The sequence below is a fragment of the Rhipicephalus sanguineus genome, unplaced genomic scaffold, assembly GCF_013339695.2.
Source record: "Rhipicephalus sanguineus isolate Rsan-2018 unplaced genomic scaffold, BIME_Rsan_1.4 Seq1074, whole genome shotgun sequence".
Classification (NCBI taxonomy): domain Eukaryota; kingdom Metazoa; phylum Arthropoda; class Arachnida; order Ixodida; family Ixodidae; genus Rhipicephalus; species Rhipicephalus sanguineus.
Genome location: NW_023614278.1, coordinates 28,295 through 43,816, shown reverse-complemented (window position 1 = coordinate 43,816; position 15,522 = coordinate 28,295). Strand labels below are relative to the sequence as shown.

The 15,522-nt window shown below is 41.7% G+C and overlaps 1 protein-coding gene across 1 annotated transcript in view; it reads left to right on the top strand.

The window, feature by feature from the left end:
- The first annotated feature begins 554 nt into the window (after positions 1–554).
- The window catches only part of LOC119376052 (copper-transporting ATPase 1-like), a 40,137-nt gene continuing 25,169 nt past the window's right edge, over positions 555–15,522 (top strand). Inside the window, 9 exon segments of the mRNA XM_037646036.2 lie at positions 555–704; positions 4,426–4,589; positions 6,477–6,638; positions 6,731–6,810; positions 7,965–8,130; positions 11,285–11,518; positions 12,687–12,758; positions 12,760–12,828; positions 14,287–14,520. Coding sequence (XP_037501964.2) covers positions 566–704; positions 4,426–4,589; positions 6,477–6,638; positions 6,731–6,810; positions 7,965–8,130; positions 11,285–11,518; positions 12,687–12,758; positions 12,760–12,828; positions 14,287–14,520 — 1,320 coding nt within the window. The 5' untranslated portion in view covers positions 555–565.

The following is a 15,522-nucleotide window of genomic DNA, read 5'->3' as shown; positions in this document are numbered from 1 at the left end:
TGTGCCGAAAATAAAGACACCCAGGAGTGTGTTGATTGGACAGTGGAAAATTGACTCACCATGCTACAGAGCTAACGGAGAGACAATGTTCTGCGAACCGTCTGGGACAAAGGACAGTTGCGCTGCCATGTTCAACTGTTGGTGCCTTTGTGCCATCATAAACAATAAATTTTTTTTTCTTATCGTAGATACAGGTCGCTAACGTCTTTGTTTGAAGTTTCTTGCATTAATGTAAAAATTTATTGTGCCTATAATTACGATGTCGGAGGCCTAAAAAATTGTTTTGGCTGCCTATTTTTGGTGCCTGAAACGTGCTTTTTTCATGCCTAAAAATTTGGCCTCTGATGATGAAACACCTTTCGTTTATGTGATGAACTGTTGAAATGATGGAAATGGACATACTAATCCAACATCCCCTTTAATAATGGGCTGTACTGTACTCCGTTCACCTGTTCTCTAGTGTCAGGTTCAAAACAAGACTCACAGGCCAGTTTATCAGGACTTTCTTGCATTTATTCACGCAACACACTTGTGTTATTTTGTATGCGCAGCTCCTGCTTCTGAAATGCAAGTTGACGTACCTGGAAATAACAAAGGAGACCATGGCTGTTTTGAAGATGGCGAAAAGTGCTTCCTGAGAGTCACCGGCATGACCTGTTCATCATGTGTTTCTGCAATAGAAAAGGAGCTGTTCAAGGTCAAAGGTGAGCCACTCAATAGCTTGTGCAGATGTGCAAAGACCCCATTTGCTTTACTTTAACAGACGGCGTTCTTCGTTGCTCTTCCGACATGTGCTAACAGACAGACAATGAACTTTATTAAGATAGTCCTGAGGAGCACTGCAGCCGTTCAGGGCGGCAGCGCCGCGGGCCGCTCCCACGTGGGGACGGGGAGGCCAAGCCTGACCGCCGCGTCGTGGGCCCTCTGGATGGCCCTTTGTGCTAAAAGAAGTAAATTTTTGTCCATTTGGTGATAGTTATTTAGAGTTAAGGTGCCATGCTCTTGCTCATGATGAAGCACTTCATTTGTTATCATTTACTGTACCCTCAGAGCCAAACACGGCATTACAGAGGGGAGTGGGCTACAGCTTACTATGAGAAGTTGTAAAACATATGTAAAGCATAATACAGTAGGAATATAATACAATGAGTGAAAAATCAAAGAAGCTATTAAAAGTATTAAGTCAATGTAAGTTATACAAAAAAAAACAAATAGGGTATAAAAATGCAAGAAAAGCAGGACATGCAGGATAAATAGGTAAATAAAATAGCATTCTAGTTGGCAGTGTGTTTAAAGCATCACTAAACAAGGAATTATCACTAATAGGTATGATGTTTTCGGGAAGATGGTTCCACTCTTGTGACGCCCAAGAAATGAATTATTGGCAAAATGTGTTTGTGCTGCTAGAAGGAACATGAACCTTATAAGAATAATTGATGCGATGCGATACATGGTGCAGAGCATGAATAAGCATGTCATACAATAGTGTGTGGTGAAATATTTTATGAAACATGATTAACGGCAGAGGCGTAGCCAGAAATTTTTTTCAGGAGGGGGGGGGTTCAACCATACTTTGTATGTTTGTGCGTGTGTTTGTATGTGTGCGTTTATATTACGCAAGCAAAACTTTAAAAATTCAGGGGGGGGGGGGTTTGAACCCCCCCCCCCTGGCTACGCCCCTGATTAACGGGAGATTTTACGCCGAGCTGTAAAAGGTGAAAGTGATAGGCTAGTTTTCATGGCTGTTAGGCTGGTAGTTCTGTTATAATTGGAAAGAATAAAACGGAGCTACGTTATTCTGAACTATTTCTAATGCATTAATTAGGTTAGTGTTACGAAGTGTCCCAGACTGATGTAGCATATTTTCATTTCGAATGTATTAAAGTCTTGCAAAGTAATATTTTTAAAGTCTGGTATGAGTGGTATGATGCCCTTTGAGCTAAGCTAGTGTTCTAGACATGGTTATATTTTTAACTTTAAAAGAATAGCAGGTACATATGTACAACTCATCATACATTGTGAGAAAGAAAGCAGGTTTATGTGTTGCCAGTTCAGTATGGTTTTATAAGATGCTTTTGCTATAGACGTCATGCCCGTAGATCTGTGAGAGGTGCAAACACTTGGTTTCAGCACAAGTTTGTCGCTGGTTGGACATCCAGTCATGTTTGTAACTGTATGAGAGGTCCGAACGCTTGGTTTTAGTGCGAGTTTCTGTCTCTGGAGTTTGGACATCCGTGTCGTGTCTGTGACTGTGTGTCAAACCTCTCTGCACCGAGAATCAGCGTAGAAACAACCTAGCATCACCTAGCTAAAGCCTAGCAATGACCTAGAAGCAGCCTAGAAACAACCCTCATCACCTATCTAAAGCCTAGAAACAACCTAGAAGCAACCAGATTAGTCTTCAGAATCGTCCATTTTTACTGTTTGAAGGCTTGCGCGGCTTAGTGCTTATTTTGTGTGTAAGCACTAAGCCCCCCCCCCCCCCCTTGGCTCTACCCAGAAAAAAACTGCAGCAATGTATGTGTCATTTTTGGGCACATATTGTAATAGTACTGGGCAACAAATGCTGTTTTCATTTTCTGGCAGCTGTATTCTCACTAAAAAAAAATTATCGCACTCAGTTTATATACATGGCTGATAATACCTTGCAATATCTGCATAACAATCAATTTAAAAAAAAAAGGTTACTCGATTGAGTTCTGCCTTATAAGTTAATGATAGCTTTAACCTCAGAGGTTGCAGCTAGGTTTTTTCTTTGTTTTTACCTTCCAGTGGCATTTTGCATTGTGGTTCAGTGACTGTTGCAATGTACTGCTCCATCGTCACCATAATCAAATTGGATAAAATGAAAAAGCTCCAAATTTTAAAAAAGTTCTGGCTGGTAAAAATTCATCCGGAGCCCTTCACTACTGTATCAGTCATTACCAAGCTGTAACCCCTTAACCGAAAACACTCCAGTGCTTGAGGGGCTTTAACTAGGCACAACCTAATGATACCGACAGACAATGAAGCAGCCAAGGAAATTATAAGGGGCATTATTTGTAGTTTTTAATTGCAGTGTAGTAATGCCATAAATAGAGTATAATTAAAGTGGACAAAAAGAATGGCAAGGTTGCGTAATGTACTTGTGGCAAAGCGTGTGACTTACGAGTAAAACTGTTAAAAGAAATAAGTATGGCATTATAGACATGGATGTGTTGTCTTCTCTCAAAGTATTTAGTATGTACATCGCTATTTCTTTTTAAATCTACATTGCAAGTACATGCATTGGAAGGGGAGAGAGCAATAATAGTTTTGCATATGCATATAAGCATGTGTTTTGATATTTTAGGTGACCTGTCTGTTGTAAGCAATGCTTTCTTTTTTTTAGCAGTTGTGCAGCTAATTATCTGGCACAGATCAGTCATAAATCACATCATTCAAGTTTATTACGTGACGTTTTCACTTCAAAACAAGGTGGCCACCATATCTTAGGCCTCCATTAAAAGTTTCTACCTCCATGTAGTAGATACGCAATTTTTTATTTTTTATTTAGGTTATAAGTAGATCTGTGATACGGAGTTAGGTAATATCGCTTGAGCTTGCTGGGCTTTTAAATCGGGACAGAAAATTCTTATTTAAGATTTTGTAGGCTGCTGGTTCCCTTGAGACCATACGTTGTGTTCATATTTTATGCTAATGTTTACGTACAGTACTCACAGATTGAAACGCAAAAATTTAGGGCTATGCAATGCACATACTTTCGTTTTCAACATCTACAGTTTGTGCCATATCGATGTAATTCTGACTCGAACACTTACATCAGAGCCAATATTACCTTTAGTGGCCAGATTTTCAGTGGCATGACTGTTATCACGAGCAATTGGTCATAGCAGTCATTATACTGAGATAAAAAATGATGTCGCACTTCAATCCGCGAGTACTGTACAGTCGTGAAGAAAGGAAGTTTGCTGCATCTGCGCCCAGGTATTCAGGCCCTAGAATTTGTATCGTAAAATAGTTGTTGCAACCTCTCTGCTGTAATTTGAGATATAACTTGTTCGTTTGATAGTTAAGTGATAACTGTTGAAACCACTGTAGCCCGTATTAGAAACGCTCAGAGAACAGCCCATAGCAAACTGCTGCCTATTCTTGAGATATTTTTCTTTTATTTGCTCAACAATTCTGCAAAGTTTTTTTTATTGTTGTTGTTGCTGTCTTCTTTGATGCGTGTCTACGTAAAATGCGTGGTATTTGTTACTGAAAGTGGGGCAATGCATTGTTATGAAAAAAAAAAGGGCTGGTGGACACTAAAGAGAGAAATATGGGCTACCTGAAAATGGTGCGGCTAAATTGTATTACCCTGCCCTGTTTGTGAGGTTCATGTGCTTGTGCAGATTGATTGTTTCCCTTCTGGTACGAAACACTGCCTGTACTGTCTTGCAGGAGTAAAGTTTGCTCTGGTTGCCCTGTTGGCTCAGAAGGCAGAAGTCCGGTATGACCCAGCTCTCGTCCAACCTAATCAACTGGCAGAGAGGATCACTGACATGGGATTTGAAGCATCGGTTCTTGAGGAATCGCACATTCTCCACGGTGATGCTGAATTTGTGGTGCGTATTCTTGCGACATTTCATCCTCGAGAGTGTACCAGAATTAAGTAGGTCAGTCGTTCATGCCAGGTGCTGTGGAATGAGCTGTAATAAACTCGAGCTTGGGTGTAGCATATCACTTGAAATTGTGCAAAAGCTTGAGCACAATCATTGTACGTGTAGTTTATGAAAACTGGAGCAACCATCTTGCCACATTCTGGACTAGTTTTTGTTGTTGGGTTATCATGAGATACAACATTGGATTTAAAAAACAACAGAAACTTAGCTTGATTAGGTATCATTTACACTATTCTCATACAAGGGAAAGGAAATCTAATAGCACCGGAAACTAAATCAGCTGTAGGTTGTCACTGTTGGTAGTAGGAGCAAACAAGAACCAAGGAAAAAGAACTTAAAAAATGCTTGCGCTTTGCCTTCAAGAGTAGAATGCAATAGCTTAATTGGGCTTCATTCACATTACCTTCTTGTTTGCTTGCCATGCTCTGCTTCTCTATGGACACCTAAAACATCCCTCGAGGAATGAAACGTCTGTGCACGTAACAGTGGTTGGTTAATAAACTCTTCCAGGTGCCTGAATTAGGTGCCTGAAGAGCTTGTCAGTACGCTAGCGGTAGAGTGGGTGTTTCATGTCTTCTGAATTGGTTCCTGAAGGTGTGTTTTTCTAGAAGGCTTTTTTTTTTCCTAATTCTACTAAGCTTTTCTTGAAGGAACAGTTTCTCCAAATGAATAAAATGTACGTTGAAATATAAGTGATGCTAAAATTGCCCCATGTAATTCAAACAAACTTTCTGTGTGCTGAAGGCTGTTCTATTCAATCTGCCGTGTTGTTAGTATTGAAGTAAGAAATATTTACAGGGACAAAATGCTTTCCAGTTTAAGACTTGCGGCCTTAGTACTTGTTTTGGGAAAATGCTTTGCTAAAGTCTTAAGGAAATGAGCTAATAACATGATAATAATGGTAACAGAAAAATATAAGTGGTAACGTCACCTTCATGTTCACGCACCAACCTGCTTTGACATCATAGCTTTTGACGGTGTCTGCTTTGACAATGTCTTTATTGGTAGAAATGAACTACATTCTTTCTAAGGAAGCCATAGGCCATTGCAAGTTTCAGGAAGTTTTATTGAGCAAGTGTAACCACAGTACAAGAGACATTGAAATCCGTGGTTTCACAATAACATTCATATGCTGGGGTTTTGCCATGTGGTCCAAAATGAAACCTTCATTTTAATTTTCTCTATTAACAATGCACCTATGACCACAATATAATTACAATATAGCGACAGTATAGCAGGGGTCTCAGACTCACCTCAGCTAATGGGCCTCAGTCACGAAATTTACTCCCGCAAAGGCCAGGACAATGAGCAAGGTGGAAACGAGGGGGGGTTGAAGATGTCAGCTAACGTTGCCATATGAAAGAAGTCCTTTCCCATGCCTCATGTATGGGTTATTTTTGAAGGAGGAGATTTGGCGTCAGGATTTGAGGAACATATCGGTACCGATCTCCCGAATGACTAAAATCTGGACGCTAATTGCGAAATACAGAGCTTTTGTTTCACGGTTGTGTTTCAACACATGGTGACCGCATGAGGTTGCCTCATGAAAAAAACGTTTGAGCACAGTCATGCATGTGTAGCTCATGAACCTGTGTAAGAAAAAAAATTATATGTAGAATGAAAACAGACATGTGCGGTCCGGGTTGCTAGCAAAAGATCCGCAGGCTGCATGCGACCCACAGGCCGTGTGTTTGGGACCCCTGCAATAGAGTGCCTCTTTAGTGTAACCTTACTGTGTCGTGATGGCATAATGTAAAAACAATATTTCTCAATTACATTGAAGCCAAAGAAATGTCTGTGATTATTTGCAACGGCTTCTTCCTGTCTTAGATACGTGGCATGACCTGTGCCTCGTGCGTTCATGCCATCGAGACCAATGTCTGCAAGCTTCCCGGAGTGGCCAGTGCGTCGGTCAGTCTAGCGACACAGAAGGGAAGGTTCTTCTTCGACCCTGAGCGGACAGGACCCCGTCAGATCTTGGAACGAATCAAGGTCAGCAAAGGAATACATTGCCATGGCTGTCAAACTGTTTTTCATTAGCACATGGCCAGTTCTGACTTGTGTGGCGGCCTTATTTCGGACAGGATTTGGGCTTCGAGGCACATCCATTTACGGACCACAAGATGGATGCGAGCTACTTGAGTCAGAAGGAGGAAGTTAAAAAGTGAGCTTCGTTTTTTTAAACCTCACAATTTCCAGAGCTTATACTGCAGCTGATGATGACATTTAAGTTGAACTTGTTTTAATGAACTCTTATTCATAATGAAAAATAATGTTTAATATTTGTCATAAGTGTATGTTCATTACATGTGTATAGTATTTGCTATATACATTTTGAGGTTTACTCTGATATGTAGTTTGATTTATCTGTGCTTGTTTATATCAAGGTCCATTTGTTTTCGTAGTCTGATTTGTTGCATGCTAAACGGCAACTGGCAACTGCCCACTACTTTTTGTGAAATTTATTGCTCTTGAGAGATTGCTGCCCAGTTAAGCCATATTCTGGTTTTGTGAAATGAAGAAGCGCTCATGATTTAGGTACATGTTAAAGTGCCAGTAAACAACCCCACGGTCCAAAATGTGTGACGAAGCGATAACTGTGTACTTGTACAATGTGAACATGCTACCGCAAGAATTTTGCAAATAAGTGCTGTAATAAGGAAGTTACATGGTATAAACACCCCCCTTCAGGTGGTCTCGGTTTCTCACTCGGCCTTGCCACCCTTCTCGGCAGCCAAGAGGGGCGGGCGTAGCCCACTGTCGTGACTATGCCCACTTCGGCAATGTAACACGACATCAGCGATTATGTCATCGGCACGCAGCCAACGACAAAGCAACGCTTCCTCCATGTGTCGCTTGTGTCAGAGCGGCACTAGGGTCCCTCTTGTGGCGCGGTGAAGAAGCAGAGTAAATGTGTGGCCAAAACCGCACCACTGCAGGACCAAGCCGTCGTTTCATAGTGCAGAGGACGAATCGACGAAGTCGGTGCAACGTAATGTTGCCCATGGGCAAGATTATGTCACTTCGCGTACGAGGAGGAGTGGACAGGCACAGGAGAGGGGTGCGGGAATTGATTTTTGAAAGGGAGAGCGCGCAGTGCGCAGCACTGTGGTATTCATAAAATGTGATCGCCGCGGCTGTCTGCACGAATTGGCGAGCTTTTTTTGGGAGATATAAAAAAAAGTTGGAGCCTATTTACTGGCCCTTTAAGAAAACGAAGGCAATCAAAGTTAACTGAGAGCTACTTACTATGGTACCTTTTACGCCTCAGTGTACTGGTTTGAAGAATAACTCCCCTCCCTTCTCTTGTTCTTCCAGGTGGAGAAGATCCTTCCTGCTTTGCGTTTTGTTTGGTGTGCCGTCCATGCTGCTCATGATGTACTACATGATCCGGCGAATGGTTTACAAGCATGACGACTGCTGTATATTTCCAGGGCTTTCAGCTGAAAACTTTTTCCTTTTTCTATTAGCCACCGTAGTCCAGGTTTGTACTGCATAACACTTGTTGGTTTTAGTCTATTGTTTTATGCACAAACAACAGTGGTGGGACGTTGTACTGGTTGCATGATTTGAATAGGGGATATTCATAATGCTTGGTGCTCTGGCAACACTGGGCGTTTCCCTCATTTTTTGCTGGGCGCAGTCACGGAATCGTCTGCTAGTGGCTCCATAAGGAAAGGCCATGGAAAGGTTGATCAACAGTCGTTGGCGGAGCTTTTGGGCCAAGAAAATGTGGCTGTTTCTTCGACACCCAGAGCCGAATGGTGCAAGGGATCTCACCTGTGCTGCCACAGATTGACGAGAACACAATATCTGAAGTTATGCATACTACAAAAAAACTCATCCGGACGGCAGCTGCAAGAGGCGCACCGCTTCACAGAGCTGAACTGCTGTTCTCTAGGGACGTGCACTTCCGTTCTCGAACTTCTAAAATAACCTTGCACTGCAATACATCTCCATTGTGTTTCCCGCAGCGATTATAAACACTCATCATAAACACGCGTAACATATCGAAACCGTGTTGATTCTGCGCGACCTGTGCGATGCTGTGCTGCTTTCCTTGGCTCATTCCTTTAACCACAGGCATCACTTCACCCTTCACAGTGGCGTGTTTCATAGTTTTTTCGAAAGAACCAAGGCATGGACATGTGCTTGAGCGGCGCGGCGCAGACCAAACGACTGATAGCGCGTATCAACTGTATACAGAGAGAGTGGCCCGAGTACGTAATACTCTTTTACTGTGCACTGGTTGTTCATGATGCACTGTGCACGTAATCTATTGCGCAGATTTAGTGTTGTCATTCTGATTTTCTTGAACACTATACATGTGTGTTCCTTGACACATATCCTTTTAAAATATTGCGCTCTTTGCCTTCGCATCCCATGGTGGCATTGAATTACCGTGCACTATTGCTAACAACATACGAGGGCCCATGATCAGTGGAAAGGTGAGTGAGATGATCTACCCAACAAACAGCTCTGTCTACTGTATGGGCTTCGTAGCTCTAGCTCCATTGTATTTGCAGCGCACGCTGACTGGATAGCAAAAGAAAAATAAAAGGGGAGAAATAAGGGAACGTAAAGTGAAGGGCAGTCATGGCATGCGGACTATGTACTTCGGCGCATGCTGCCTTGTGAAGCTTGCATAGAAATGCCTGTTGGGGCTTTTACACTGATCGAGTCTCGTGTGGCAGCACTGATTTTCAGTGTAAGCGCACAGCAGTGTCTGTAGCATTAATTTTTAATACGTACATGTGCTTCTCAGCCATCGACGGAGCCTTACACACATTTATATACATAAATCATCACTATCGTCAAACTGCAACACTGACAAACAAGTGTTCATCAATCATGCTCTCTCGCACGTGTACAACGTCCGTCTGTTTAAACATGCATATATCGAAATTTTGTTCTGGAAGTCTAGCTTATATTGCAGGCAAGTAGCTAAATTGCATGGGCAAATAAGAACTGAGGTTGAAGAGGACTTTTGTGTGCACCGGTCATTTCCAAACCAAAGCGCAGTGCCACCATTGTTGACGAGACAAGTTTGCATCAGTACTTTTTTTTTTCTTCGTTCGGGTAACCGATACATTAGATTAAAATTGGTGTTACCTAGTTCCCTCATTGTCACACCTCATTGCCTGAACAGCACATGAAGCATTGGAAAGTTATCGCAGAACTACGCAGGACGACAAAAAACCAACCGTTAGCACCTGAAAGGCTGCGGTATGCGACAGGTTTCGTTTTCGCGCCCAGAAAAACATGGCAGATCGAGCTTATGGGCTTGTCGACAGATGACGCTGTACATTTTGAATATCCCCTATTGAATGAGTAGATTAGTGAGCAAATGAAGTGTTTCTCAATTTTTCACATTGTTGAATTATAATTGAATTAAATTTTGTGCGGTACATATGCTATTATCCTAGCCATGTTTATGTAGCATATTTGTTGACTGTGTTGTACTTATTTTTAATGTAAGGGACTGATGCTGCTTTATTTGCTATTGCCTTGTTATTTTGGTTGTTCTCATATTGGTGCCTGCGTGCTTCCTTTCCATTCAACCAAGTAATGCTGCCTACTGCCATTATTTTAATATAAATTCACCTTTAAGGTTAAGCACCTGAGGAGCAATCTTTTGGCAACGTAAACTGTTTGGAGATGACCTTTGCCTAGTTTCCCAGTAGTTTCCCAGAATTTTAGTGTGTTTGTGTGAAGGTAAACTTCTGGTAAGGTGAACCAATTTATTAGGTTCCCTCACGCTCTCCTTGAAATCAGTCTGCCAGTTTAGCTGTATCATTATTAAATTTTGCATACTTCTACTTTAGGAAGATTCATTTTGATGGGGTACCTTATTGCTCAGCCATAGTACCAAATTACATGCATCTCTTATTTCTACAGTGTCATTGCTGATTGGATAGCATTTATAAAATTAATTGTATTGTAGCACATGCAAAGATGTCTGAAAATAGTAAGGTGCCTTGATGTTTGTGAGGACATTTTTTATCACTTATTGCATCGAAATATTCGAGGTATTCAACCATTACAACACAAATGTTGATACTTTACTGTAGCATGCACATCAGAGATAGGACATCAAGATACTTTTTCATTTCTGCATCATTTGGGTGGCAATTAGCATTCAATGGTAATTGCCAGAAGAGTGCTACAAACTTTAGGAAAGTTCTATCCATCTTGTGCACATTAATTGTAGCAAGGTGACATCTTCTTTTCATGGAGAAAGTAATATCAGTATCTTAAGATGTGTGTGCTTGGAATTCATTAGATATGCAAGTTAGATAGAAACTGCAGCCACTGCCAGCCTTGAGAGTTGTGACGCTATTGAATAGATAAATTATGGAACACCTGCTTTCCAGCCTGCATTACTCATTACTTGAAGTTGAGAATGAGAAAAGTTTCATGCCTTTTCAACCTCACGTCACCTGGCATAACTTGAGAGCGTATTCCTTGCAGAACCTGGTATCATTGTAAGCTAGGCGATCGGACTTTACGATACAACTCATTGGTGGTGGTTCTTTCTGCTGTTCTTTACCAGCTGCTGGCTTTGAAGCCTTGGTTTACTTGTACTCTCACGAGATAAGCTTCTGATTCTAAAAAAATTTCCGCTTCTTTTAACGCAGTTTGTCGGCGGCCGTTACTTCTATGTGCAAGCTTGGAAGGCTGTTTCCCACAAGGTCGCCAACATGGATGTGCTCATCACTCTGGCAACAAGCATCTCTTATTTCTACAGTGTCGTTATTGTTGTGTACTTTATGATTGATGGTGCGGACCACAGCCCAAAGACGTTCTTTGAAACACCGCCCATGCTGCTAACTTTCATATCGCTTGGACGTTGGCTTGAGCACATTGCCAAGGTAATTGCCTTGAGTCTTCAACAGCCATTTTGCACTTTGCGGATTGGATACATTCTTTTTCTTGAATTATTTCCAAACAGAGCCATATTTTGCCTATTATAAATAACTTAGCTTCTGGGTAACTAATTTTCAATTTTCACAGAGACTTTCAATTTTGCACATTTTAATATAGTCCTAATTACAGCAAATGTGCCATTAGACAGAAAACACAGGTTTCAACTGGCATTTGAAGCACATGATGCAACAACTGCAAGTCTAATGCTTACAAATCCATAGTTTTGCGCCTTTGTGTAACGCTGCTTTAGCAATGGCATTGACAGGGCTTGGGTGGAAGCTGGCAGTACATGAAGAATCGCGCTGCACTGTTTATTTCCGCAACTTGTCTGTGAAAGCATGCACTGGTAATCATGCCCTCTGTAACATAGCTCTCTTTACGTACAGTGCAGTAACTATTGCACTTTTTTTTTCATCTGTATCCAAGACAGGTATGGCTTCTGATACCTACAGAACTCATCAAAGTTTGTTCCAGTCAGCCTTATCCCTATGTAGTAATTGTAGAACGACTTGCGGTCATTGAATGAAAAAAAAGAAAGGGATCAGGGAGTCTTTTTTTGTGTGTGTGTGTGTGTGTTTGTGTGTGTGTTTGTTTGTGTGTGTGTGTGTGTGTGTGTGTGTGTGTGTGTGTTTGTTTTAGATGCAACCACATGAAGCCAGCAGATAAAGAAGCCAAGGAAGGAATAGGGGATGTTATATATAGTTTCTTTTATTAAAGTGTTGTAATTGTGAGGTGAAGGTAAACTGAAGTAAAGTGGACAAAAGAATTACTCTTTGCCAGTGGGGACAAAGCCCACAACTTTTGCATTGTGTGTGCGATGCTCTGCCGACTGAGCTATGGTGGCCCTTGTTCCCTCATTCACTTGCTCGGTAATTTCTGTATGCGTAACCATGGGAATGTTGGCCAGCACCATTTGTAGCCATGGTGGCGAATGTGAAGCATTCTTGCTAGATGGCATAACGTAGCAAGGGATAACTTATGAGTGGGCAGCTGACCGATAAACATAAAGCTACCTAAAGATCTTTTGGTTATTTGCCACTTGTTCTTCACTGAAGGGATATGTAAGTTTGGTCGAGCTGCATGGTGAGAATGTCCCTATATATCTGTTTGTAGGGAAAGACCTCAGCTGCACTTGCCAAGCTGATTTCACTGCAAGCCACGGAGGCAGTTCTTGTGGACGTGGATAAAACAGATGAACATCACTGCGGAGCAAAACATCAGTGTAGAATTGGTCCAAAGAGGAGACGTGTTGAAGGCAAGCTGTGTTTGGTTTTGTCTCTGCATGTTGCACACATGCAAGGGTAGTAGCTGTCGAGTATACTATTTGCAAGCCAAACAAATGAATGTGTGATCATTCCTCCCTGTCTGTTTTCTTTTTTTGTTTGCCGTTCCAATTTTATAGCTCATGCTGCTTGTAACTTTCCTCTGATTTTTTTCGATTATGTGCTTGTTTCAGAGTACAATCATATTGCTTCTTGCGCTTTGCTAGAAAATGTATTTTAGCAGAATGACAGACCCTTTTACACAACATTAATAACAACCAATAGACAATCAAGCCAAGGAAAGTATAGGGGACGTTATTTGTAGATATAAATGGGAAGAAAGTAAAGTGGACGAAAAGACAACTTGCTGCCGGCAGGAACCGGACCTGCAACCTTCAAACAACGCGTCCGATGCTCTGCCAATTGAGCTACTGCAGCGGTTGCCCTCTTGTACACTTTATCGGGTATATCTGTGCATTTAAACCTGGGAGTGTCAGTCAGTGCCACTCTTAGCCATGACAGTGAGTGTGGCACACTCTTCTTTTGCCTGCTGGCGTGTCGTAAATGGACAGATATACCTGATGAAGTGTACGGGAGGATGACCACCGCTGTAGCTCAATTTGTAGAGCACCAAATGCGTTGTTTGAAGGTTGCAGGTTCGGTCCCTGCTGGTGGCAAGTTGTCATTTCATCCACTTTACTTCCTTCACATTTATATCACAATTACTACAAATAATGTTCTCTATACTGTACTTTCCTTGACTTGATTGTCTGTTGGTTTTAAAGGGACACTAAAGAGCAAAAGGATTTTTCTCATCTTAGTAAAGTACTCTTTCACAATACCAAAAACACCCTGCTTGCTGCGAGAAGAGGCTTAGTAAGCGAGAAAACGCGCAAAAACAAAATGTGGGTTGAAGTTTCCGCACGATTCACCGTGACGTCACATGTTTTGACAGCGCCTACTAGGGACTACGTAGCTCCTAATCGGTAAAAATGAAGTACATTGTCCTCTGTGGGGGTCATAGACTTAACATACCAAGTTTGGGGTAATTTTGTTGAGCCAATGGTGCCAAAATACGATAAATACACTTTGAAATCGGTGACGTCACGCAGGGAGATTTTGGCGTGAAATTTAAAAATGATACTTTGAACTTGATTTTCTCCTCTCTTAATAAACCTATGATGGCAAAATTAACGACATTAGAGTTCTCAAAGCACAGGTTATCGATCTAAACCACTTCATTGTTTCTCTTTAGTGTCTCTTTAATTAATGTTGTGGCTAACAAAGCAAATGAGCCCTTCAATTTTCCTTCTTTCATTCACACTTGTTTACACGCACATTAGGCACAGGAAATTTTTATTTTCCTGCATAACTCTGTATGTGTCCGATTTCTTAGAAAGGGCATTCCAACTTGAAGGGATCCTTATCAATTCGTTTTGCTGGGGTTGTAGGTTATGCCTGGAGCAAAGATACCAGTGGACGGAAGGGTCTGCATGGGTCACTCAGTTGTCGACGAGGCACTCATCACAGGCGAATCCATGCCTGTGCCCAAGAAGGTTGGTGACCAGGTCATCGGCGGCTCTATGAACGGCAAGGGTGTCCTTCTAATCATTGCCACCCACGTTGGCAAGGACATGGCACTCTCACAGATTGTACGGCTTGTTGAAGAGGCCCAGACATCTAAGGTAAGTCCAGCATCATCTGCTGTCGCTGAATATGCAAGTCATTTGCTCTGGCCAGATGTCCTCGATGCATGCTTTGTGTGAGCATTGGTGAAAATTGATGACTGAACCTACAAAACCAAAATTTTTTCTGCCTGAAGTTGTGACAGGTTGCTTTATTAAAGATTGGATTGTTGCCTTAAGTGGGTGTCTGTTTTTTTCCTCGTGTTTTTATATCAGGTGGGGTCTCTAAAATGACATCTCGCCTGTATGTAAAATGTTCTAGGAATTTTCACCTTTCAACTCTTTACTGCTTGCTGTGTTTCTTTGCGCAATCTTCAGCTGTATCATATGTGGCACTGGCATGCATAAACAACGAACATCTGTATCTATAACACACTTTGTTGTATAAAGAAGGATATAGTATGTTATTGTTTTGTGTATAAACATACTTTTTCTAGGGATGTGCGAATATTCGAAATTTAGAATATTTTTTTAATAGTGTTTGCTATTCGATTCGCACTGGAATTTTACTATTCGAACTATTCGAACTTCCCAAAAACAAGTACAGTCAACGTCCGATTGAAAGTGACCCCTTCAGATTTTCAATATGCTTCACCTCATGACACTCTCGTATTGCGGCAAAGCTGCCTTTTGAGCTCCGTTACGGTCGAATTTTGCCAAGACACAGTCAACGTTCGATTGGAAGTAGTCCCTAGATTTTCAATATGCTTCACCTCATCAGACCCCCGTATTGCGGTAAAGCTGCCTTTCAAGCTCCGCTACGGTCGCAAATGTATTAACTCAAGAAAACGCTGGTTCCAACATGAAAGATGTGGCAGAGTTGGGGGCTCAATTAATGCTGTTTTGGGCCTGAAATTTGGGCAGGAAGTCCGAAAAATCGGACGCCGAAGCTTTATGCATCCAAAATTTCAGATCTTATATACAGTCGAAACCTGCGATAACGAAATCCCGAGGGAACGAAATTCTCACCGCAACGAAATATTTTCGGAGCACCGGCGAACG